This window comes from Emydura macquarii, unplaced genomic scaffold (assembly GCF_026122565.2).
Source record: "Emydura macquarii macquarii isolate MOO-44397 ecotype Brisbane River unplaced genomic scaffold, CSIRO-AGI_Emac_v2 contig_968, whole genome shotgun sequence".
NCBI classification, from domain to species: Eukaryota; Metazoa; Chordata; order Testudines; family Chelidae; genus Emydura; species Emydura macquarii.
Window position 1 is genome coordinate 13175862 of NW_027131105.1, and position 27718 is coordinate 13203579.

Below are 27718 nucleotides of genomic sequence, written 5' to 3' on the forward strand. Positions count from 1 at the left end.
ACCACCAGGTCCCAGGCTGGAACACTATCCCACAGCTGTATAAGTGTCCCACATACACAAAGCAGTGTTAGAACACTAAAAGCAATTCAGCACTGGTGTTAAGCTGCATAGATATCCTATTTGGAGGAGCAGTCTAAACAGGGCTGGGAAGCCATTTTGGCTGGAACTGTTGGTAACAAGGCTCCCCAACTTACTTTCTAGGCCACTGAAGACAGCTTTACAAGCAGAAGGTTAGACTTGTGTATGACTAATCTGCAGTCTGCTACCAAAAGAGGCAATTCCTTTAAAGGGCCTTTCACCAGTGCCTGATTCCACCAAGTACTCAGCCTTCTCCTCCCTCCAATGAGAGGAAGATTTATTCAGTTGATACCTAGGTAAGCTGAGGATTCTTCCCATTTGAAGTGGTAACTGTAGCATAAACTAGAGTTCTTGCATCTTAGCCCAGGATACCATCTTCCTTGTGCCACCCTTATACTCTGTTTGGCCACTATAAGTCTCTCTTCTGACAGGTTACAGCCAGCCTTCAGAACTCCACACAATGCAACAGCCTCAACTTCAAAGGCCTTCTTCTGCTCTCTACTTCTTGCCCCCTTGAGAAAGGCTTCACCCTCCTTCCCTTAAGCCAGGTAGGGGTCCCCAAACTTTTAGCTGCAAGGGCCACAGCACTCAGTCTTGCTTATGGTGGGCCAGAGTTGCTGGGCCCACATCATGTGGGAGAAGGGCAGGGGAAGGGGCGAGGCTGGGAGGGGGGAGCAGCTGCCACATGACACTGCGTGGGGCCAGGAGTGGTGTGGCTCTGGCCAGGGTGCTGCTAGGCCCACATGGGAGAGGCAGGGCTGGGAGGGGGGAGCAGCCGCCACCACCTGGTGCTGCTTGGGGCTGGGAGAGGGTAGTGAGTCAGTGGACTGCATCCAGCCTGTGGGTCATAGTTTGGGGACCCTTGCCTTAAGACAGAATTTGGAGGAGCTGCATTTAATATCCGAGGTGGTTAGAAATTGGATTGCCAAATGGAGGAGAGTAGCTAAGAAATGCAAGATCCAAGGAGTCAGCACAGATATTTGTAGGATTATGGCTCAGGGTCACCTGCAGTTAATCCAATCCTGAGCCAACATGCAGGGAATTGCATTACTATGGAGTGGAGCACAAATGATCTCAGAGGCATACATTTGGCATGAATGTGTTCTGCTGCACAGCCAAGCACATCACTTCTGAGCCACGAAAACCTCAAGGTAGGCAAGTAAACAAGAGACAAGGAGCTAGCAGCTCTGTTGCTACCCTTACCTGCATTGTGACTAATCGGTCATCCACCATCACCTCCTTTGTCAGGAAGTCAGCTCCTATTGTAGCTTTGTACTGGTTACTGAATTTCTTGTTTACATACTGATTCATGAGCGATGTCTTCCCCACTCTGTATGAAGAGACAAATAAAGCAAAAACTGATCAGGAAGTAGTTTCAGCAGACAGCATTTTGATACCCCTGGCCGATCCAGTTGGAATGATTTTCCCTCTGATTAATATCATGAAGGCACCAGGACCTTCACTCTGAAGTAGTATGTTGACAAGACCTGATCTCACAGCAAGCTGGCCACTTAGAACATACTTGCATTACCCCTGAAGGGGAGAAGGGACTACAAAGCTCTGAGTTAGAGAGGTGTTCAGGCTGCATAATACAGTTGCAGTTTTGGGGGCTGTGCAAGCTCAACTAGCCCATTTGTTATGGCCAGGAAAGGGAGTTTTAGCAAGCACTTTTGGAAGTGTTGCTTTAAGACAGGTTCCCAATCTTTGGCTGCACCATCCCCTCCATGGGGAGGGCATACAAGGGACAGAGACACTGGCAGAGTCGGTGGCTCATGCCTGAAGCAGCAGCAAGACTTGGCTGGCTCCCATCCCCAAAGAATCCTATGGTGCTGACCAGGGTTCTTTGCCCTCCCTCCCCCTGCCTACAGCCAGTCCTTCCAGCAAGTTCTGGAGGGAAACATACAGGGCTCTGGTCAGACTGGGCCAGGGCAGCAGCAGGGAGAGCAGAGGCCAGCAGACTGCAGCTGGGGCAGGGCAGCTCTTTCCCCATCTCTGAGCACTGGGGTCTCCCTGAGCATGATCCTCACTGCTGCCCTGGCCTAGACAGCGCCATGCCTTCCCCCCATAGCCTTGTTGCACTTCCCCCCCCCCTCTGATGGGTGGTGGGTTGGGGGGGGTGGGAAGAATGCATGCACCATTTGAGAACAATGCTGTAGAAGATTCTAGTCCTCAGACAGGAGTATATTAGTGTTGAGATAGCACTCAGCACAAAAGGGACCCTGAACATTATGTAGGCCTTCAGACAAGGGAAGAGACTGACTTCCCAAAGAAGTTCGCTATACTGCTCACACCTCAAGTCCCTTCAGGCTATGAAATGACCCTTGCCACAGCTAGTGAAAACAGCTATGAAAGCCAACAACTAACAAAGCAGTTTCAGGGGCATTGCAATATTAGCCAGACAACTCCTTCATGTTCAGTGGAGGCCTAAGAGCCAAACATACTTTGCTTAGTGAAGTAGCCTGGGGAGTGGAGATTCTCCACCTAGATACTAGCTTAGAGGTCACATGCACTCCCTCAAGGCTGCCAAGTATTCTCTGATCAGAAGCTTGCTGGATGCTGTGGTATGACAGATTTGTTTATCGGATCAGAATCAGAAATTACAGCTTTGTGCAGTAAATCTAGGAACAAAAACCAAGTGTCTGATTCATTGATTAACAGGAACTGTAAGTGTCACAGCTTTGCTCGAGGTAGTATTGCTCAAGTGTAGTGTTCAGTATTACCAGATCACATTTACCTAGACCAAGTGTGTGGCTAGCATGGTATATTTAGTATTAGAGTTGTTTTAGGACCTAAAGCTTTATCTTCTCTGTGGAGAATGAGGAGATATCCTAGGAAGAAGATTTCAGACTGCTAAATGCTACATGCAGCTTTAGAACCATTTTTACCAAATTTATATACCTTAGATTTGGCAATACTGTAATCCTCATCAGTACTTCCAGATACTGGCCTGGGGGACGAAACAAGGGGCAGTCAAGTGTCTTTAAACCCATAAAGGCAGCAGAGTTGTCAGCTGCCTTCCACAACCCAAATATCCATCTCACTCCAATACTTCTTGTCCTACCCAGAGTAGGACACAAGCATTTGCAAGCCACATTAAGGGCCACTTCAGCTGCACATGAGTTTATGTTAAGTCAATAAAGGCTCCTGCACTTACCCAGAGTCTCCAAGGATGATGACTTTCAGTAACACTTTCTTCCTAGAAGTCATCTTTCAAACTAAAAGGAAAGAAATTAGTTCCATCACTGATGAGGAATTGACTGCACATGATCAAAATAAGTCAGGAATCTACAAGACAAAGTAGTTAATTTGGGATAGAAACAGCTCACAGAAATCCAGCCGCTCACATTTGCTCAGAAAGCAACACATTAGAGGGGATTGATCCTGTATACCTGAAAGTTTTAAATGCAATCAAAGACATTTCAGGAGGTTTAGAGTGCAATTAGTATTGACTCACCAAGTTACTAATTAATGGTTGCTCATTGGTTTATGCTTCGAGTGCCTCACACTATTTATACCAACTTTATGGCATAGATTTAATTTGCCCACCTCTGCTACTGAAGGCTGACCTACAGCCCCCACTGAACAAACAAAGTTATCTACAGGGTTGGTCTGTCTGGCTGCTTTCTGGACATGTTGGCCCAAACTGACCACTGAAGGGGCATTTAGCTACTTTTAGCCCAACCTCAGATGGACAAAGGAAATCAGTTTATCTATGCTTAGAACAGAGTGAGTTAGCACACTACTTTCTGGGTGTCCTATGTCTAGCAATGGGGAGCCACACAGATGGACAGGAAAGTTTAATGTTAAGCTTAGCTAGTGTAGTCTAAATCACACCAATAAGCCACACTACATTAGAGGAAGGCTTCTTGTCCCTATCAAGTCTCCTTGAGAGCACGAAGCTCAGATTAGAGTTCTACTGCTAGGTAAATTAGTCACGCTAAGAGGGAAGTATTAGGTGCTCTAGAGCAACGGTTCTCACCCCCTCCCCCCTGTACCACTTGGGGAAAAAGAGGGGACTTGCAGCAGCGGCGGGGAGGGATTTGTGGCTGCTTACATGGGGGAAATGATGCCTGCCACCGAAACCCTTCTGCCATTTGCCCATTTTCAGCAGCAAGGTTTCGCAAGGGCGGGTGGGAAGGCACTTCCGGCAGCAGATTCGGCAGCACAGTACAGCTCACGTACCACCCAGCCTTCTCGTAAGTACGACCAGTGGTGCGCGTACCACCGGTTGAGAACCACTGCTCTAGAGTAATGAGGAGGACACTATGCAAAAGCAAGAGAACCATCATGACAGGAAGCTTTACTAGTACCATTCCTATAAGGATCTGTCACATTAGTTTTCAACTGGAGTCTAGATCACGATGGTATGTGCAGAGGCACTAAGCCATGAAACTTAGCATAGCTGCTCAGACTAGAAAAAGTGGTTACTGACTGCTCTGCAAACACATCCCCTCCAAAGAGGATCCAATGGAATTAAACTGGAATCCTTGCATGCAAGTCCCAATTTCACATTAAATTTGAAGAGACAGTTTTAGCAGAAATGGTTGCCAAGGCTCTACGAGTCAGGAAGAGTTTTGTTTTAATTCTTGTGTTGCACAAGATGCAGAAAAACAGTTAAGAGCTTTCTATTTTTCCATGGACAGTTGTGTTGTATTACTCCATGTGGATCAAAAACCATGCCAGTAAACTGACTGTGGAGACAAGGATTGGAGAACGAAGAGCTAATCTAAAGGCGAATCTCAAGCAGGGTTTAGAAAAAAGTATCTGCACTAGCAGAACCAGGCTAGCAGCTGTTTAATGTGTGTCTTGGCATGATTTCACAGAGTGCTGCAGGAATTTGGCCCCTTCCAAGATTAATTCTGGATAGTGAAGTGTAAGGAGGACAAGAGTTCTTGACACCTTTTATGGGGGCAGAAGTGGAGAGGTTTTTACTGGTAAATTGCACTTTACCTCATATGAGGTCTAAGTGCCTTTGTGCTACTATCATCTCCTCCTAAGGTCTATCACTTCAGTGCTACTCCAGTTCATTCAACTGCTGCAAATCAGTTTATCCTAGCTGATGCTCTAAATAAAAAAAACAAAATTAGGAACAGCTGCAAGGGATCGCTTGCATGGCAGCCAGTAGACATGGAGAAAGCTGCTTTTCCAGAGTATTGCAAGAGGAAAAACCAAAAAACCCCAAAACTAACCTACTACTGTGGGTTTAAGGGACAAACTACTTCAGCATTACTTGAGAGAGGCATCACCTATAGTGTGCCCATCTAGAGTTCTCTAGAAACTACCTGTTCTCTCTCCTACCATTTCAAGTGATTTGTTCCGTTATGCACACAATTTGTCAGCTTACCTTAATGTGCTGTAGGAAGCATGGCACACTTCAAAGGGGATACAAAGTCCTTGTCCTATACAGTCAGAGGAGATGGGGAAGGCTCCTCCACTCCCCAGAGGGGTCAATAAGATCCCTTTACAGAGATTGCAATGCTACACTAGTTCTTGTACACAATATATACAGGAAGTTACATTTGGAATAAGCCTGTTAGCAAATCCTGTGCCATTTTAGCAGTCAGGCCTAGTGTCAGAAGTTGGTCTCCTCATTCCAGTTTGAATGCACTTGACTAGAAGGAGTATCTCAGCTAGCAAACTGAGGCAACTAGAAGTATATGAAAATATGCCAAACTGTCCTGGATGTCACACCATTATTTCCCCCAAAGAATTAGGACTCAAGCTTGTACTGAGGCAGTTTGGAGGTAAATAGGGAAGTCATATTTAGATTAGTGTATGATGTATGGGTCTTCAGTCAATTATTTGACAGGACCTTTCCGCACTGTAAGCTTCTAAAAAGAGTCAGATGTGCCATCAGCAGATTTTTGAAAACACTGGTAGGTACTTGGAGTCACTGATTGTTGGGCTGAACAGTTGACAGTTTCTACTTTGGAGGTCCTCTTCACTAGGCTAGAAGCAGAAGGACCCAAGTTCAGATATTGTTCTCTAAAGCATTTGGCTGGCCAGCATAGATGGGATTCTACTATATATTTAGTTTAGGAGCCATAATGGCATTTTAAGTGTTACTCTCAGCACAGCATAGATGGGTAGTTCTCATACTCTATTGCCATTCTGAGCTTGTCTGCATAAATAGTTTCCTTATGCTCTCCATCTGTCTATATCCACCTGCCATCTCATCTTAGATTATGTACTTTGTAGAGCATGGGACTATTATTCTGTTCGTACAGTGCCTAGCACAATGTGGTCCTACACCAAGGCTTGTGCTCCTAGGCACTTCCACAATCGAGATAAGTCAGGGTTAAACCAGTTTAAAACCCTGTAGGAATACTTCAGTTTATGTAGATTCAGTACTGCTTTGTGCTTATACAAAGTTTAGCTACTGCAGAATAATCTATTGGTTCCACAGAGAGAGGGCACCCCATAATTCACTAGTTTACCAGTTTGCGGAGGCCTATACATCTCAGTAGGTTTTCTAGAAAGACTCAGGAATATTTTAAATATTTAAAAGCAGTAGCATTTAAACAAACTTTAAAGTTGGTTACACTCATCTTGCTGTTTCATCCAGTTTTAGCACTCCGCCCCTCTCCTCCCCTTTCCAATGGGGCCCTTTCCTGGGCAAGGATGTTCTACTAGGGCTACTGCTTGCATCAAATCATTCTAGTAAGTGTCACTGATACCATTTGCCATTGACCAGCAGTGTCAGCTGTTCAATACTATCTTGGCAAGAGACATGTTGGCTATTTACTCTCACTGACTCCACTCAGCAGTGCTATACTAAGTCAGATTTTTATGCCTTAACCCCTGTGTAAGTAACAATTTTAGGGACCACAAGAAAATTGTGATGTTAGCTCAATAGTGATTTTCCCCAGAGGCAAGGAGATTGAAGCTAGCATCCCTGCCCACCTCCCCATTGAGGCCCCAGGTACTTGTGGGGAAGGGGGAGAGGAATGGATTAGTAGGCTGGTCAAGTGGTGTGTTGGTCCTATCCTGGGAAGTAGAGATGGCAGGCCAGGGGGGCATCTCACCACATGGTGCCATCCAGCAGCACTGACAATGACTGCTAGAAGTTGCTGCCCCCACCCCGGTCACATCCAGGAAGACACTGCTGCATCAGTTGGGAAGGTAAGACCACCAGGATCCATCTCCCCACCTTAATTCCCCACAGGGGCAGGGCCCCTCCTCACATACCTACTCATGTAATTCTGCTCTAATCGGCGCTGATGAGGCCTCAACTGGAATAGTGTGTCTTGGGTACCATATTTCAGGAAATATGTAGACAAACTGGAGAAAGTCCAGAGTACAGCAACAAAAGTGATTAAAGGTCTAGAAAACAGTGACTTGAAGGAAGATGAAATAAACCCAATTCTTCCAGTTAGGAGAAGAGAAGACTAGGGTAGACAATAGCAGTTTTCAAGTACATCAAAGATCATTACAAGGAGGAGGGAGGTAAATTGTTCTCATTGACCTTTGAGGATAGAACAAGCAGCAATAGACTTGAATTATAGCAAGGGTGGTTTAGGTTGGACATTAGGAAGTTTTTTCCAGTCAGTGTAGTTAAGCATTGAAGTAATTTGCCTGGTGAGGTTGCAGAATCAGTTATTGGAGATTTTTTTTAAGAGCAGGTTAGATCAACCTCTCAGGGGTTGTCTAGATCATATTTAGTCCTGCCATGAGTGCAGGGGAAGGACTTGTTGACTTCAAGGTCCCTTCCATTCCCACAATTCTGTATTTCGAGTGGCAGTGGTGATTGCTATTACGCTGACTAGTGACAATGTGGTGTTTCCTGTGGTGTTGCTGGAGGGGCACCCCACTCTCCCAGCAGGCTAGACAGACAGCAGTAGTCTGGGCTACAGCTCAACATTGAGTGAGCCAGGCCTTGATCACCTCAGTTCTCTTCTCCAGGTCTTGTTTCAGATTTCAGTCCCATTGCAGACAAAACAGATCCTTCTATGGAAGGAGTTACATGCTTATGCAGGTTCTTATACACCAGTGCTGTAATGGAAAGCTTTCCATAGGACTTTTACTCTTCCAACAGATTTGAAAAAGAGTTTACAAAGGCTATTTCAAGCTAAGTTTGATATTGTGCCTTTAATATCTACATATGGATTTAGGCTATCCGTGTCATCTTAAATTAGTGGGGGATGATTTTGTGAATGTATTTTAGTTAAAGGAAGTTGCAACTTCAAAAGCCACCTCACTTTTGTTCAAACATATTTCACTGTCAGTCATGGAGACAGCCCCAGAAACAAAGCTTTAAAAAAAAAAAAAAAAAAAAAAAACTCCCCCCCCCAGCTCCCCAAACACACACATTAAGCCAGACTGTTTTTCTGCATTTTTGAAGACCAAAACTGAGGTTAGAGTAATGACAAGAGCATGTCCACTTGAAGAGCAATTTCTCAGACCTGCTCTGGTTTAGGTCTGGTCTAAGCTAGTTTTGCTGGTTCAGCATGTGTGGCACAGGTAGGGGAAGAGAAGGAGAGTGTTCTCCTTTGTGAAGGCTCACCCCTACTTGACACAGCTATGCTGGGAAGAGCCCTGATGGAGGTGCAGTTATACAAGCAAGAGTGCTTATACTGGTATGAGCCTATTTTGTTTGGGGAACTGGTATATCTATGCCAGTAAAAGCCAGCATAAACTGCTTAAGGAGGGAGTGCCAGTACAGCTATACTGGCAAATCCTTAATGATTCTCTTCCTCTCCAGCTTATTGCAGTCTGTGCTTCATTTTGTTTGCCACAGTTTAGTCAGATGGAATCAGTGTTAGTTTAGTCAAAACAAAAGAAGTTAGCCTGGTATGAACTGCTCTTTACTGAAGTAAACCCAATACACCTAATCTGAACTGGTTTAAATTTTAATCAAATTTACAATCAAACTAGTGAGTGGTATTGGGTTTCTGGAACCTGTTAGAGAAGCAGAGCATACAAGACAGTTTGCCATATCTTTATAGTAGAAATGGAAGAGCTAATGTAGTTTCAGAAAAGACTGGGTTCACCTGGATAATCAAGTTATCAGCACATCATACCTATGCAGGCCTAAAGAAGAGATTCTTACATTGATCACAGGACTAGTATTCACACAGTCTACATAGACTAGAAATAGAAGTGTTCAGTTGTGAAAAGTTGAGCTGAAATATCATTTTTGTTTTATACCAAGTGTGTAGTGGACCCTCCTAGTGAGGAATTAGTACTGAATGACTCCTCATTAGAGCAGTCTAATAGTGATACTATCTTGTAGGAGAACATGTTCATATTTCCTGCAAGACCGACTCTAGCCAGCCATTCTTGGAGACCATCTGAAAACTCCTGTCAGTCACTAAGCAGCATTCTTTTCTGCTATCAGTACTAGGGGAATGAGGTAGTCTCTGAATGCTGGAAAGGCCTGTTTCCTGTTCAGGACTTAGGAAATTCTCCCTTCTTCCAAGAGGACAGGTTGCTCTAGCAGCCTTGAAGGACAAGGCTGACAGCCATACTGAAGTCTGCAGACTAATCCACACAGCTACATTCTACAATCAATCAGTCTTGGCATTCCCCTGCTCAATTCTCCCTCAGCCCCCCCCCCAAAAATCCACAAAAAACCCATAGCTCTTGCCTGGGTAGTAGGTTAGAAGTAGAGTTGTCTCTCTCTACTAGTTCTGATTTCAGTTAAGTCTGATGAGCTTCATAGCTGAAACTGTCAGACAGTGCCAAAGAAGAGAGCCAGATGTTACCTAAGAAAGTGTAGTTCTGTTTCCCCCAACCGGCATACTACAGAATGGTGACATGATCATTAGAGGAACATAAACACTTAAGTGCAAGTCTGGAGATTTTAACTCATTAGAAATTCCTCTGCAATTGTCAAGCAGCAGCATGAGAGGATACCATTGTGATTGTGCCCTCTTGTATCCTGTCCCCAGGGATAGGAACAGCTGTTAACAATGTAAAGATGCATGTTTAAAAAAAGACTCTTGAGATGCTCACATAACACTTGTGAAAGTTATTGGATAGATCAACTGGATGGATGCACAAGCAGAGACAAGCCAGTGCCCAAAACACCTCATCAGTTGGACAGCAAGCTACTGTAAAGCTAACAGGTGTACTGCACACTGATGTTTGATAATTCTGCCTTCTACTATTGTGAGGAGGCTCTGCTTCTCTAGAAGAGGAGGGTGCTTGAAAAATTCACCTCTAAGGGAATAAGCACTCAAAGTCCTGCCATCAGCTCCTGCAAAGTCTAAGTTTTCAAGTGGGCCCTGTGTAAGTAATGCAGTGCTCTTGTCTGAAGAGTCCCAGTGATTGTCGTCATTCTTAGCATTGCCAACTTCAGAGTTACCAGTTTGTCAATTTTCCCACTCCAAGCAGCAGAAGCTTGGTGAAACTGAAAACACTGCCAAGAACAGGCTAAAATGGAGAGCAGAGATACTCATTACAACAGCCAGGAAGCCAGAACAGAGTTTGTCCCTTCTGCAGAGTGTGGGTAAGGTAGCCTTGGGTTTATAGCCTTTACTAGTAAGAGGCCCATACTAGAGTTAGAACCCTTACCTCCTCCCTTTGCCAGCAAACTGAAAGAAGAAAGGGAGTTGCTTCTCATTGGAGTATGCCCTTTCACACCTGTATTTGACAAAAAACGTTTAGCCATCTGACCATTAATCTTCTGGTAAAATTTAAGTTCTATACAAGTAGCCAGGATACACAAAATAATGGGGAAGCAAGTGTTAAACAGCAGAGAGAAAGGACCATTACTGAATGTGTGGAACAGAGGAAGAGATGGAGGCACCAGAGGGAATCCTTATCTTGCTCCCATGTGGGTAAAAGGATGGGCACAGCATGGGAAAAGGAAACAGGCAGTATTTCTTCAGTCAATTATACTAATCAGTGCACTGTTAAGTCTTAAAAAATGTAGAGAGCACAGTGGTACAGGTATCCATCCTGGCTGATGTGGCCAGGACAGAAGGGCAAGCCTCTCTGCTTTTGCAGAGGAGTACTATGAGATCTTTGACCAAGTGGATGTCTCCGTAGCAAAGGAAGTGAAAATCATACCAGGTTATTGGAAGTTTTTATTTCAGGAAGCATTACAATGAAGCTCAACATGCAACTGTTTGCTTATTGTCAAGGCTTATGCTGCAACTCCTCCACTACAAGACTAATGTAGGGAAAACTAAAGTTTCCCTATACATGCTAAATCTCAAATGGAGTTAAACTTCAGAGGATTGGGCCCCTCTACAAGAGATTTCTATTGCTTACTATTCTCAAGACATTCTGCATGAGGGGAGGTAGTTTGAGACATTAGAGTGGAAGAGTGGATTTTTCTTCAAAAAACTATTGCATCTTTTAATCTATATTATTGTTTAAGTTAAGCAGACACCCATGATCTTGAATCTTTCTTCCAGCTTCCAATATGACTAATTGCCCACCACTCCTTCCTGGAAGTGGCATGTTATCCAGAGGCCTTGTCATCTCCCATGAAGGATGAATATTTATAGTACTTAACCAGATAGCAGCAACATTATGCTGCTAATTGGGCAGCTGAGAAAGTAATTTCTCAGGAATTTAATACTTCAAAACAGATGGCTTAACTGAAGTGCTTTTCTCTAGTCTGACTTGGTCAGAAGTAAAGTCCCCCATGGGTTAAATATATACTGCCCTTTGCAAATTGTAATTTTGTTCACATCTGAAGGTTAGCTGCTCATTTGACACTAGAGATTGAACTAGATTTGATGGTAGCTGTTCAGCCAAAGGACAATCTTGGACACCACACATTGTCCCAGCAGGATTCAGCCATGTTAGGTCACACTAACCATCTAAACCAGAGGTACTTTAGAGATGAAGCAAGTTTAGTGGTTGAACACATTAACTAGTTGCTCATTAACTGTTAAAGCAGTTTAGTCTGACCCATGCATTTAGAGGTTGGCAAGGATGTGATCCTTAAGTGACCAATCTGGTTTTGATGCCATTAAGTAGAGAGCCCAATACAAGTCTAAGTGAATGAGCAGATCCATGTGATATGATCTGATGCAGTAAGTGATGCAGTTGAGTGGCAGCTCAGAATGGCATGCCAGTTAAGCATTAGGTACAGCCTTGCTTATTCTGTTATGACTCAGACATTAGAGATATCTGGTCAGGCAAACATTCCTTGACCCTATAGTGTTACTGCGGATACTGAATCCTTTTAAATGGATTATAAGCTACCTTGAGAACTGTGTTCAGAGGTCCACAGAGCAAAGACACTTCTTGCTGGCATGTTAAGGACACACTTCCTAGTTCATCTGTAAGTACCCTTCAGGCACCACTTACAGTTAGATTTAACTTTCCATAAGTGCAACGGCACCATAAGAAAGACGAGTAATTTAACTAAAGAGCCAAAAGATGGAGACTTCTCACTTTAGGAGGCTTCTGAGTTCTTTACATTGAAGTCAATTAACAAGAGTTACTGTTGAGATGCTGAAGTGATCCTTAAACTCATACAATTTGCCTGTCATTACTACTGTACCATTCGTGTTGTGTTATGGTTACACAGCCACCACCTCCCTGGGGTCAACCAAGATACGAGAAACATCCTCCAGGTGCCTATATGAGACCTGCTAGTTTAAGCTTCTTGTCAACACCCTCCCCCCCAACACACACAAATTTAGAGTACCTATTACCATCCTTGAGGCACTCACTAGGTTTGTACAGCAGTTCGCATGGTGCTTCTACTATATAAATACATGGGACAGGAAACTGCCATCTTGCCAGTCTGTTAGTGGTACATTCATATGCATGAGCAAGTAATTAACTCTCCCCAATTGCAGGAAGCGTATAGCATTTTAAGTAGACTGTGATCCTGTGGAATTCAATGCCCTCTTGCCAATTAAGACTTCAAAGATTGTGCTACTTCCTATCAGGAGGCCTAAGTATGAATCAAGCATATTTTGAGAAGCATATGAGATAATTTGAGGAGCTTCACCAAGTTGGATTTAAGATTCCATATGGGCCACATTTTAACTGAGTGTTTCACTGAATACCTTTTACCACCCACCTGTCTTGTCCCCTTTAACATTCTGTCCCTTCACCCCATTGGTAGCTGGCAGCTCCAGTCCCAAGAGAGGAAATAGCAGGCACCCAGAGGCATTGCTAGGCTGGCTTCTCCTTGTTTCCATTTGAGATTAGACACCCATAGATCCAGCTGCAAATGAGCAGCAAGTGCCATGTGACTAGTCAGCCCCTCATGGGTCAACAAGCAAATCTGTGGACTTTCTGGGAATGAGATGTTAAAACTACTTTAACTGAAAACATTGTCGAGTCTAGAGCCTCCCAGTTCCCAATCAGCTTTTGAAATGCTGGTGGCAAGACATGCTGTTGCAGTGCTCTCTTTTTACAAATGGAACTGCATCCTGCAGTGTTCCACTAGCCAGGTTTCAGAAGCTAACACTCAGAAAAGATGCAACAAGACAATTGCTATTGTAACCTATGATTTAGGCATCATTTAAGAGGAGTCTGGCTGAATTCAGTCCAGTGGCCAATTTCTTGTAGACATTAAGGGGACATTCCTTTATGATAGACAAGCTGACTAAGCAAGTATCTTTTATTGGGCCAACTTCTGTAGACAGAAGGGACAAGTTTTCAACATGACTACAACATTCCTTTAAGATATTTTCTCAGTACATTAAATGCTGAAGAGGGCATGTAGTCCAGTAGTTAGGAGGATTGGATTGGGAGCCAGGACTACAATTTAAATGTTGGACACCTTTGTCTGTATGTCATGGATGAGACATGCTAAAGCTTAGCATTTTCAAGGGTCCCAAGAGACTCACTTGCAAGTATCTAGTAGACTCCTTGTGGCAGGGAGCCTTATCTACAAAGCTGATCATATTTAAAGTTTAGTTTCCTGCTTTACCAGAAAGATTAATTCACAGTAGTGACTCAATAGTTATCTGGTACACAGCAGATTGTACACAAACATTTAAGTCATTGCTAAATCAGATAAAACTGTTACATAGCTGGAACTGTTATGAATACTATTTGTATATTGTTAAGACTTTCCTGTACCAACATTAAACTAGTTTAATGTGGGTGGGAGTGGAGCAAAGGGGAGGAACTGAGAAAAAACAAGCAGGAAAGCTTTTCTATCACTATTGTGTTGCATCTACACACTGGAGGAACTACAAGACAATGACTTGCTTCCAGGTTCCAGTCTGAAGTTGCAAGACTGTTTTGCCAAGCTGGGAGACTAGAGATCAAGAGGACAAAGCTGCAAGACAGACATCTCAGGAGAAGAGCATCACTTGTCAGAGGCTGTCCAGAGATAGCCAGATAGGCTGATAGACCTGACTTCAGCCTAACATCAAGGAGAAGGTAAGCAGTAAGCCAGTCTGTATGCAGAGCTACTTTAAGATCCACTTTCTCCAAAATGCTTTGCTTCTAAATACTATACGCTTTAAGAAGGCTGTTTGATTACTAGATATCACTGTTAAAGGGCAACTAGAATCCCAGGTACTAGACACCAGTCAGACCTGCCAAGATAAAATCATTGATGCACAGGGGACAGCAGCTGCGTCCTGGTGAGGGAATGAGGAGATCCTATACCAAGAGAAGCACTGGTGTGAGGCCTAAGGGGGATCAGAGGTGCAGTTAGCCCAATAACTGACACCTAGGATTTGAAGTTTACAGAATTCCTGAGGACCCAGTGCATGTGATTAGTCAGTTTCAAAGCCATGAAAGAAGACTTACATTCTAAATTGTACCATGGCTCAATTATACCTTCTGCTACCCTTCAAATACAGCTTGAGTGGGTCAACATTAGCGGTGTATAAACACATCTAAGTTATTTTAAGTCAGATAAAACTGCACTATAGAGCTAGTTTGTTAAAATTGTGGATTATGGACAAGCGTGGGAGTGAAAGCTTGAATTAAGCATTTAGATGAATGTCTCTCAAACAGCCGAAGTTAAGCCCAAAGTTCAAGTCGAATAAGTGTTTCCAGTCAAGATTTTCCTGTCCTTCTGGATTGCAGATATCATCAACACTGCAACATTGAACCTGACTAGATATATTTGTCCACCCCAAGAAACTAAATAGTGAGATTAAAAACTGAGTTAAACATGTAAATGGGCAAACTTCTTTACAGCATAATGTAGGTTGGCATCCCTTTGTCAGGAAGAGATTTGTTTCTGCACAAGTGGAGTCAGATTGCTAACTATGTTTTTATTTCCTCCTGGCCTTGTTTCCCCTACTCCCATTGCTCCATCCCTTCGGTGTCCATAGGAACAGTACTTTGTTGCAAAGCCTGAGAGGACCGCATCATATGAGGGCTCAGCATGTTTAGTTACCTAAAGTCCCTCAACTGTGGAAGCAAAAATCTGTAAGTCAGCCTTACCTGATAGCCAAAAGATTTACAACTACCATTCTTAAGTTTGTTTTTAATACCGAACAAAAGCTACTCCTTTTGAAGAGAACTACAATACAAGATCTTCAGCACAGCTGTCACAGGCAGTGTTCAGGCAAGATTTCAAAGATCTCAGAGACCACAAGATGGAGTATGGCGCAGACAAAAGATACATACATCTACACTGCAATAAGAGACCCAGGGCCCAGATGCAGCTGGCTCATGCTCCTGGGGCTAAGCAATGAAGTGTAGAGGTTTGGACTTGGGCTGAAGCCCAGACTGAGACCCTGCAAAGGGGAGGTTCCAGCTTGAGCCCAAATGTCTACACTGCAATTTTTAGCCCTGCAGCCTGAGCCAGTTCACCTGGGCTCAGACTTAGTGCTGTGGGTTTTCTATTGCAGTGTAGACATACCCTATAAATTTCCTCCCATTAGGGAGAAGGGAAGTCCATTGCCATTTTAGGAGCATAGAATGAGCAATTTAAGCAAGGCATTAAGAGCATGCTACACCCATACTACTCAGGTATTAGATAAGGGCTGCTACACCTATCTTCCCCCATGAGGAACACCCAATGAGAACCTCTTCCTTCAAAGCAGCTAAGGGCTGAGGTTCTGGGATGCCCTGTCCCCTAGAGGTTCTCCCTAGTCCTTGCTTGCAACTCCTTCTCCTGGATAACCTCTAGTGAGAAGCAATCGCAAACACCCTTAAGTTGCTAGGAGAAGGAGTTACCTTACCCACTCTGTAGATTCCAAACTAGTGGGGAGATAAGAATAGGGTTGGAGACTTATTGGAAATTGTTTCTCAAAATAAACTGGTGGGAAGTTATAGGTTTAAGTGTCAGTGGCATCCTCACTGACAATGTTCTTGTCCCGTACCCTGCCATACCACCAGTAGGTGGCATTCTCTATTTTCCTCCTCCCTTCTCCCCCAAAGGCTTAAAGAAATCAGGTACTAGTGGAATCTTCCAGTCACCATGCACCCAATACCGGCTTTTTGCTTCAACAGATATTATACAATACCCTTAGTACCTGAGGGGACAACTTCCCTTTGTTTTGCCCTGGACAAGTCAAGTCTTACAAGATGTGGGAGAAAAATGTTTCCTGAAAGCATTTCTAGATCCTGGGAGACTTCAAGCAGTGAGCCAAGTTTACTGTTAAAGGTGTTCTCTAAGCAGAGGTTTACCAACCAAACTCCTGTGTGGACATGTATGCCAGTGTAAGAGTGGTGCTTTTTGGTTCAGCTTAAGCTCCTTCCCCAGAGAAACAAAATGTCATTCAGACTGGAGTAAGTGCCCACTTGGGTGTTATGCTGGTAAAGCTATATTGGTTTACATTCACACCTTAGCTTATACTAGTATCACTTGTCCAGATGGGTGAGCCCTAGAGAAGGCTTAATCAGGATCACAAATTAAAATGACTTCTCCAAGACTGAGACCTTACCCATCTTTAAGGCTGGATCAGAGTTGGTCTCAGAGCATCACTAGGATCTTGCCATACTTTTAGTAATGGCTACCACTGAAAATGGACTATCCCCATATCCCTTTCTAGATTAAGGAAGGCTGCAGGAGGACACCAGGTTTTAACCCTCTACCTAAACAGAGGTGAGTTAGACAATAGAAAGCACAACACCAGCTGCCATTTTTAAGCCATATCAATACTAGTTTCCCCACTAGTAGATATTAACTGGTTGCAATATTGGGAAAATTTTATGAGTTGAAGGCTGACTCTACAGAGACAATTATAGTTGTCTAGATGTTTAATGTGTGTCTATCTACTGCAAAGGGCTTGGATTTCTTTCAAGTTTAGCCTCTGAATTTCCTGGGTTTCTAGCATAGCACAGTACCTTAAGAACAGAAGCATGACAGAGGAAAGTTCTGTTTAATTTCTATGCTTTGGAGAGTAGACCCAGCAAACTCTGCTTGCCTACCAATGACATGCATACATGGGTTGTCTACCTCTCTAAAGACTAGTATCCAACTATGGATGAAATCTGATTGGTGGGGGAGGAGGAGTTATTCTTTCAGTTTATGACTCAGGCCCTTGCATTAAGCAAGCTATGGTTAGTAAAGGCAGACCCATGGCGTCTTCAAGGGCTGAGACAGTGCCAAACATCTGGCTTTTCCAAGAAAGCCTCAAAAACCATATTACAATCTGTTTCTAATGGTAGAAACTAGAAGCAGAAGTGTGAAATCAGGAAGGACTGAACATGGTTTCCAAAGAAAATAAGGTGCCCAGATCCAGTGATGAACATCGTACACCTAAACAGAAGTGAGGGCACTGCCTCCTCTCCTCTTTCTGTTACCTTTAAGTTACTCACTGTTCTTCTTCTCCCTCTAATCCACTGGTTTTCAATCTATTTTGTGGGCCACATGTGGTTGTAAGTGTTATGGGGGGGATAGCTGAACAGACCCCCTGAGTGGCCCTAAGGATCTCACATGGGCAGCAGTTGTATGCTGATTGGGCCACAAACCACTGCTCTAACCCCTCTTAATTACAGGAGGAAGGAGTTTGTCTAGATATCAAATGTATAATTAAGCAGTAGTGATTCTTTTCCTGCTGTGTCCTCTACTTCGGTATCTTACTCCACAGAATGGTAGAATCAGAAGTAGGTACCACACTGATATTCAATTTTGTGTCTCCTCACTGCAGTGTGTGTATATATTCTAGGGAAGCCCTGTTCAGGAACTCCCCTGGTTCAAGTGACCCAGGAGTATGAAGCCACAGAGGAAGGCTAGGACACTACAGTTGTTCCAGAAGAATAATCTTGTATTCTTCAAGGGATTTGGAGGCCAACTGCATAAAACTGAACCTGCAGTTGCATGAGAAACAAATTCATGGAGCATAACATTGTTTCAGGACCAGTTACTATGCTGACAGTTTGAGGTTGTGTCCTACTTATTTGTCCCAAAAACTTTCAAGTTTGGAGCAAGCCAAGACAATCTTATGCCACTTGACCATTTCATGTTAAATAGCTCAAAACAAGGATGGATTGTAACTTCTTACTGAAGAGACATCTTCAGCTTCAGAGTCATTTACTTGGTACATCAGAGTACAATTCTATATAGCTTTACTAGTCTCACCCTACTAGCTCAGCTACAGTAGTAGTATGCTCCAATGCAAGACACCTTCTGGCAAAAATCCTAAGCCAAACATTATATTCAGCTACATGAGAATGACTGACAGCCATAACACAAGGCATCTTGTTCTTCAATAAGAACTAGCAGCTACTCATTTCTCTTCATATGCGATTTGTTCTCTTACAAGTCAAACTCTTAAGCAGTACAGAGATATCCTATTGTTTATTAACTGCATCTGAGAACTTTTACAATAGATAACACTGATAAGAATGAAGACACTGTTATCTGGTCCCCTCCAAAGCCAAATAAGTAAACCTGTCTAGAGCCTAGTACACAATACAAAGTGTGCTGCTTTAAAATTCTAAGATCTTCTGCTGTGTGGCAACATGCAGCCTGTGTTTAACGAAGCTTCTATTACAGAATAGAAGGAATAGAATTTTAAATCAGCCAAATTAAACCTCAATGTTGCAATCTGTTTAGTTTCTTACCACTTATATTTGCAGGTCCAAATCTGCTCCCCCACCTCCTTAAGTTTATTCACTTGAATCTGGTACCATTAGGAGTTGGTAATATTCTCCTGGGAAAGCACGGCCACCATGTGTCAGTGATGCAAAAGTAGTATTTCAGCTTTTACTATTAATACCCAAAGAAATATAGGGCATATAATCTAAATCCTAGAGAGCTACAAGTGTCATTACATAGCATGTTGAGTTAGTCACTCCAAAGGATCTTCTGCATGGAGACCTGTGGATGCTCCAAGGTCACTGGGCTGACTTGGCTCTGGTTCAAACAAACAACATTTGCAAGAATGACTCAAACCCTCAAACAAACATCAGTACCATAATCTGGTAAAATGCCACTAATGGGCTAAACGGAGGGCTGTGCTGCACCAAGTGCAGCAGGCATCAAGTGCTAGTAGTGTGCCAGTTTCATCTTCTGGCATCGTGCCTTCTGCCTCCATTATCCGTGGGGAGGATTTACTTGAGAAGTGACTTACACCACAGAATTGCCAGTGGGTTGAGACAGTAACTCAACTACTTTGATGCTTACACCATTGTCTTGGAAGCAAACTGTTGCCATAAAAAGGTGATCAATATACAAATCGCTCTTGTAAGTGTACAGGCAAAAAAGTCACTCATTTACCATCCCAAGTAGCCTATAGGAGGGATTCATGTTGTAGTTTTGTACAAGATTTACTTTAACTGTCTCAATGACAACTGCATTTATGAAGTTTATTACACCAATAGCTAGTGCTCCCCAAAAACAGGTTCCCCAGCGACAAAATCCAAGGTCATGAGATGAGCTATAAATTGACACATTTCTGTAGCCCTGACAAATCTTGCTTTCCTCACCATCACTGCAAGTATACATTAGCAAAAGCCCTGTTTGAGAAACAGCTTGCCTCATGCATGGAACTTCTCATTCCTGGCAGTAGAAGCAATAGAGCAGTCTCACAGGAACACTGAGCTAACAGCAACAATGACATCACCACAGCAGATCTGTACTGAGCAGAAAATGCAGCAGCAAACTGAACCTTGAGAGCTGTTTGCTCAAGAAAGGAGTACAAGATCAGCAAAGATGTCTGAATTAGGGAACATCAGGGAAGAGAATCCAACGTGTGATAAAAAGATCGCTATACTGTCTATTTTCTAAGAAGCAACGAGTTACTGTGCTTGTACATTGTCTTGACCAGGTTCTCTTAGACATTATTTAGAACTGACTTGTTTTTCTGTGCTTCCAAGTCATGCTTCCAGCTGATTAAAGATGACCTATTCCAGCATTTAGCTGCAGGAAAGTAGTGTTTTATCACCAAGTGTCAGTTTTAACTATGGCAATTAACAAAATGAGCTAGAGACATGGTCTTTAAGTTGACCAGGCTAACAAAATATTAGTGAGCATATTCTCAAGGCTAAATTTAATTTCCCCTCCTTTTTTTAAGAGAATAGAGGCAGATCGTTGAGATCATTGTTTTAGAAAACTGCAGATGGTAGAGCAAGCTGACAATAGTGGTTACCAATACAATGTTGTGTTAAAATAGAAATCGGCATAATCTTCATATGCTAGATGTAAAAACATTCTAAGTGCCTGTTCCTCATGAAACAGCTTTCAGAGAGCTAGATTGGGGCAGTTTAAAAACTGTAAAGCCAGTGTTTGAAGATGTCAATACTAGCATGCATTTCAGTGCTATGTTGTCTATTGTGCACAGCCATTAATGCTCTATGGCTTCTGACAGTCATGTCAATTCAGAGTCTTGTACCCAAACTGCAGTAGCCCCAGTGTGTCTCTGCACCCTGCTTTCACAGAGAATAGAATACTGAAGTTAAACTGCACTTGAAGTTTCCTACTTTGGATGCATAATGAAAGCAAGCTTTTTAGGGAGGGGTGGGAAGAGTTACTTCTACAAGTCACAGCCCTGAGATTTTGGACCCTAGGAAAGGCAATCCTACCGGGGAAACTGTGACCCAGTGATAAGAGGACAAGTTTTGGCAAAAAAGCTTGAAGTAGACTGACAGCTAAAACATGGGCTATATTATGTGTTCTAGTATAAAGGTGTGTCTGCCCTACTGAGTCTATGCCATCATAACTACACCATAGTATAGCCACAATCTATGCTGATGGAAGGGGTCCCCCACCCCAGTTGATGCAAGACCCCATCCCTGAGTGAAAGTAGCTAGGTCGGTGGAAGCATACTTAGGTGTATTTATCCTGGAGGTTAGGTCAGCATAGCTATATCAGCCAGGGGTTTATTCTCTCCTATCCCCAACCAACCTTGGCCGACATAGCTATGTGGACTTAAGACCAGGCCTGTGTTCTTTTAGGTTCTCTCAACAAAAACTGCACCAGTTTAACAAAATGGATTTTGAAACAGTTAAATTGGTGCAATTTTTGTATTGATTGGGCATTATCTGACTAACATTTTTTGGCATGCTGCTACGCAGTGATCCACTACCAGTTTAGAAGATCAGTAGCTCCTTGATGCATCTTAGAGCAAAGAATGCCACCATACTACTATTCCTTAACCTTTAGGCCAGGATTTGTAGGCCACAGACTTCAAAAGTTAGGGTTGTCAGATCAACTGCCTCCAACAGTCTTATTATGCAAGTCTTATTTGATGGCATTTTATACCAGTCCGGAGGTAGGACAAAGTAAAGTTTTACAGCATGATATTAAAACCACTTGCAAATATTCTGAAGCAACTGTTCAATTTTCTAGGAAAAGCCATTCTCCTCTTACCCAAAGACAGTTTAATACAAGTTAGAAACTGAAAGCTATCTACAGTTTTGCACAGCAATGGGTTTTACTATTTCCCTATGGGCAAACTTGTCCTTGAATTTGTTCCCCTGACAGTAAGTCACATAAGATGTGATCTTACAGCCTGAAACTTGTAATACTGCTACTGAAGTTCAGAGTCCAAAAACACTCGTCCTTGGACATTTGAGTATGGTCCAAAAGCAAATAAGCATTAAGCTACAGAAAGCCAGTTTGACTTACCAAAAAAGACAGCTATGGAGAAGCTTGTTACATTACTACTTTAGAGCTGCCTCAGGTGTGAGCAATTACACTAGAGTCTGAGTATTTTAAGCTATGCTTCACAATATGCAGTGTTCTGCCTTAAGCTACTTAAGTTATATTGTACTTTAAGACTCTGAGAAGTGTTTCTTGACCTTACTAATCAATTACAATTTCTGAAGATCTTCTTATTAGATTCTGCAATTGCTACAGATTACTTGTTGAGAAAGCTAGACTGTTGTATGGCTTCTTGAAAGCAGTGGTTATAGCTTAAACCCATACTATACTTTCCTTCACCAGAAGTCTGGAATAGCATTACAGTATAACAGCGCATGGAGAAGTTTGGGATTACATTTTAAAGTTCCTAAGCATAATACTTTAACATTAGGAAAACAGTTAATACTCTGCATTCTGAACTTCATCCACCAAATCTAGACAAAGTATTAGTTTCTGGGTAGCAAGTCATGTGTTTAGTCAGCTGCTGAAATCACAAGGGAAAGACACAGAATGTGCCTTCTTCCTGACTAGGAGGGCATGGCATAGAACTACTGATTTAAACAGTGAATACACAGTAGTTTACTTAACTTTAATCAAATCTCACTCCAACAGATTATGAACAGCCATTAGTACACTCCAAACAGCCACACTTATTAAAAGTGCAGAGGCCAAGCTCAGGTGTAGAGCAATTTTATGACATACTGGCCATAAATAAGAGTTCTGAGTTATTTAATGTCATAGTTTGACAGATGAATTCAGGCATTCTAACAGAGCTGAGTGGGTTATGTACTTAATTTTTATAATCCATTTGTTTTTCTTTACTAGGTGCAAGACTGACTTGCAATTCACATAGCACAGAAGATTTGGGTGGTGTTTGGTAGCAGGTTACTACTAGACATGTTATTGCAGTAAAGTGGTTAGTGACATGAAAAACTGATGCCATTACAAATATATTTAAGTCTTCTAAAAGAAGAAGGGTTAAAAAAGTCAACTTCTCATTTGGGAGGAGTTTGTGCCACCTTGTATTTTCAGTTTGTGTGTTTGCAGGCAGAGTTCCTTATGTCATAAACAGCTCTGTTCCACTAGAGCAAGTTTTAGATGAATTATGCAAGGGATAAAGTTAAACATGCTGGCTTGTTTGACTCAAGTTTTTGGATCTTACCTAGCCACTTTAACTCTAAGACTCTTTAAGACCTTAGGTACACAAACACCCTCCCCCCCCCAACTAGGCTTGTTACAAGTCAGTATGATCAGAACTGTTTTAAGATATAGCTAAACCAAAACACCATCCATGCAAGTAGTTAAATATGAATATCAAATAGAAGCTAAGCTAATGAGGGCCTGCTGTATGTTTTAAAGTTAGCAAATATTGCCAACATACTTAATTTACCCCATAAGATACAATCACAACCTTCATTCAGCACTTTAACACCTACTTTAATTCTTTCCATCACTGACTCAGCCCTTACACATGCAAAGAAGTTACTTGCACAATAACTGCCAGTCTTTTCAGCAGCTTATGCTGTCCTGTTATTAATTGTACTAAGGGCAGTCTGCTAGTAAGATAATTATGTCCACTGATTACATTGAATGGTATTTCAAGCAGATAATTATAGTATTTATTTCTGAACAAGAATACTTAGGGATATCTCTAGCCTCTAGCTCCCCCCCCCACAGATTCTTGCAAAGAATCAGAGCACAAAAGATGGCAGCTACATGTGACACCCCCCCCCCCCCACAAAAACAATTCTTTCCCATCAGAAATTTCATCCTCACTCCTACTTGAGCTTACTTATTTTCATAGACCACAACGCACCTTCACAATACAGATAGCTGGAGGCTTCTTCCCCAGGAAAGAAAGGAGTTATTTAGCTACAGCACCCACATGGACAAAAACCTTGCCTGATCAAAAACATCTTACTAGTTATTCTGAAGCATTAAGAAAGCTTCACTGTTACACAAGAGGGCAGAGAAAAAGAAAGATTCCTAAGCCTGTCCCAGTCCTTATACGCTTCCCCTCTGTCAGCCCCATAACACCTAGGTCAAGGAGATCTCAATCAGGAGAATCCCACCATCAGTCCCGGTCTCTGCCACAAACAAGGGGAGAAACAAAGGAATAAACTCCACCTCCATTTAGTCCCTGCAGCTGGGAAGAGAAGCCCCCCCCACCCCACTCCATCAAGGGAGGAGCCCCGCCGCCGCCTCCTCAGAGGCGGAACCCCTCCTCTCGCTTTAGCCCTAGGGACCGGGACCACTGCCTCCCGCCAGGCTCTGGAGACTTGCGGGAGCAGCTGCCCCCGCACCAGGCTCCAACTAGGGATAGCGAACGCCGCTGCCTCCTTCCCAGCCGCGAGCCCATGCTCCCGGCCCCAGCAAAGAGCTGCCCCCAACGGACACCCCGGCAAGAGCCCGCTGCCTCCGGCCTGTCACAGCCACCCAAGCTGGGTACCCCCCACAACCCTTCCCGGAGACTCCACAGCCCCATCCCCCCACAAGGGCCCAGTAGGAGCGCGAGGGAGGGGGAACAGGCCACGGCCCCCCCTACCCGAGAAAGGCGAGAGCCGCGCCGCGCCGCGCCGCGCCCACTCACCGCACTCGACAGCCCTACGACACCCACTCCAAGCCGCGCTGCCTTCTCTGCGCCCTTCGGCAGCCTCGGCTCCGCTTTAATAGGGCCAAACAACAGCCTCCCCGCTTTCACTTCCGCCTCTCCCTCGCCAGCTTCCGGTCACGGGACCTTCCGGCATTTCGACGTCAGCACGCACTGGATAGGCGGCCGGGGGCGTGGGGCGGGCGCCAGCGGGGCCGGGCCCGCGTCACGTGTCCAAGCACGCTCGCCTTGGCCAGTCGGTGGCGTGTCCAATGCCTGCGTCTGGGCAGCCATTTTGGATTCCCGGCCTTGTGCTGGACTGGGCTGGGCGTCCCGTTCGAGTCACCAAGCATCTCCCTCACTCTACAGGCTCCAGCCACGCCCTCTCCCCAGAGCCTCTGGTGCGGGGCACGTGCAGCCCCCCCCCCCCCCCCCGGTGCCCTGTGGCCGCCCGCCCGTGAGAGGATGGCTCCGGCCCAGTGGCTACAGTTTGCCCGCTGCGGGGCAGCTATGCACAGGGCTCCAGTTCTGGGCTCTCCTGGGGCGGCCGGGATGGATTTTAGCTCTGTAGGAAGAGCAGACAGAGCCGGGACACTGGAGTGTTTGTCAGGGCTTAGGGCCTGGGGGAAATTTCGGGTGCAGCACAGTGGGGGAGGGGGCAGTCACACCACCATACTACAGCGGTATCCCTGCCCCTGTGGACTTACTCTGCAAGGTGTGAGTGCGTCCCTCCTCCACGGGGAGTAACCTACACCAGCAGAACTAGGGCAGTATCAGCATGCTGGTGAACTTCCCCATGTAGACAATCATTTGGTCATTGTGGTTAAGGGCACATTAGAAATATCATGGGTAGATGGGTGAGGACAGAAATGCCATGGGTAGATGGGTGGCCTGGCAGATAAGCCGTCTAGAAAAGAAGGATGGGCAAGGACATATTATGATGAATAAAATAGATAAATCCACACCTGTGTTAATTAGCTGATGTTTATACAGCACTTTGAAAGTGTCATGTATGCATTAGCAATATTAATTACATATATTCTCCAATAATATGTTGCATGGCACTCACTGCTTGCTCTTTTTGCTCCCTTTTTACCCGTATCATTCCATCCAAGCCACGGGACTGTCTTCCCCTCTCTGCTCTAGGCTTTCTTCCACCAGGCCCCCTCCTACTGAAACTTCTCCAGGCATGCATGCAGCCACATTCCATCCTGTCCTAAATCTCACTTTTTTCAAAAAGTCTAAAATTCCTAGTCCTCTCCTCAGTGAAGTGTGAACAAGTTGGGTGATTGAGAATCATCTCCCTCAAAATCTCATCCAAACAAAAATCATAAACCTAACAACAAGATAGGTGCAAAATGTCATTGTTTGATCACTTGCTTTTCATTACATCCTATCTTTCATCATTTGTATGTGGTTGTATGGCTTGGATCCTGTAAACTCTTACATGCACTTACTTTTAAGCATGTGAATATTCACAAATCAATGGAATTACTCATGTTTAAAGTTCAGTACATGCATAAGTGTTTGCAGACTCATCAGGGCAGAGAACTGATCTCCAGACCAGTGTGTAAAACGTCTAGAACACTGATGAGGACATAAAATTTAAAGATAATTATCTATTTGGTAAGAATGACAGGATACACTAATCCATCTGAGAGTCAGCTCTGTGATTTAAGAGAACCTGGGTACTACTAATACTAAGTAACATAATAGTATATATATTATATATAAGTAGTGTATATAATTACTATATATTTTAAATAATCACTAATAGTACACAATATTTATATATAAATTATTATTTTTATTGTATAGTGCCTGGAAGACCTAGTCATGGATCAACAACTTGCCATTCCTAAAATTTATAAGGAAATGAAGGAACTGAAATGATTAAACAAAATTTCCTCTTGCAAACTTTCAGATTTAAAGACTAGGACAAAAAAGCACAAACCTAATTCTTATTTCTCTTCAGGTTCCCTTTAATTGCTATTGTGACCATAACACTTTGGAAACAAGAATATGTTATACAAAAAAATTTGTTCATGCATTAAAAATGGCAATTTAAGAATCATATCCAGATACATTTGTTAAAGAATGTCTATGTAAAAGCCAACCATTGGAGCAGCTGGAATGGGGGTTCTGTAAGATCTCTGGCATTCAGGTTATGTATTAGAGACTTAAGCTGTATGCTGCTCTGCATCTTGGCAGCTTTATTATTCTGCATTTACTTTAATATATTGTTGCAGACATGCAAATCACATCATCAGTGCAGGTCTAGCTAGCTTGTGGGCCTGGAAAAAAAAATGACCACAGAAAAATGGGATTTTTTTAGATCATTAAGGAGATAGGATTAATGAAGTTGTTTACAAACACATTAAAAAACCAAAACCCTAGTGTTAGCCCAAACTTGAATTTTCAGATCAGGGAAAGAAGGGGAGTGGCTTGTGGAATGTGCAGAAATGAGCAGACCTGGATTCTTTTCCCTGCGCCTACACAGATTTTCCTTGTAACTTTGGGCAAGACGCTTGCCATCTCTGCAGCGTAACTCAGTTTCTCCATGTGTCACTTGGAGATAATAATGCCTGCTTCACAGTGGTTTTGTAAGGTTTATTCCTTAATGTTTGTAAAGCATTTAGAGTGTGGTAGATAGAAGTTACTATTAAAATTGTTACAATCTGTTGAGACCTACTGTATATTATATTCCTGTCTAGAATACAGTCCATTGCAGACAATACATCACATAATATTTATATTATATTACTTTAGAGAGAATCAAACAACAAAGGTTTATGTGAGAATGGGATCTTACAGCCTGATCTAGCCCAACGCAGTTCATACGAGTCTTAATGTTGATTGCAGTAGGAGCTGGATCAGATTTTTAGAGCAGAGGATGGGGAGTCAGGACTGCTGGGTTCTATTCCTGATCCGTGTGACACTGGGCAAGATCTTTACCTCCTCTGTGCTTCAACTTCCCCATCTATTGAATGGTGTTAATTATACTGACCCATCTCATAGGGGTTGTTTAATTTATTAATGGTTATAAAATGCTTTGAGATTATTGGCTGGAAAGTGGAGGACAAGGTGTTAATTATTATGCTGATGCTTCACTGAACAAAAGAAGAAAGACT

General features: G+C 43.3%; 1 protein-coding gene across 1 annotated transcript in view; it reads right to left on the reverse strand.

Moving 5' to 3' along the window:
- RAB7A (RAB7A, member RAS oncogene family) overlaps window positions 1–24740 on the reverse strand; it is a 29588-nt gene extending 4848 nt beyond the window's left edge. Inside the window, exons 1-3 of the mRNA XM_067544264.1 lie at window positions 24588–24740; window positions 3233–3293; window positions 1282–1408 (exon numbers count right to left, since the gene is read on the reverse strand). Of these exons, the coding sequence (XP_067400365.1) occupies window positions 1282–1408; window positions 3233–3285 (180 nt within the window). The 5' untranslated portion in view covers window positions 3286–3293; window positions 24588–24740. The remainder of the gene's footprint in view (window positions 1–1281; window positions 1409–3232; window positions 3294–24587) is intronic.
- Window positions 24741–27718: the final 2978 nt, after the last annotated feature.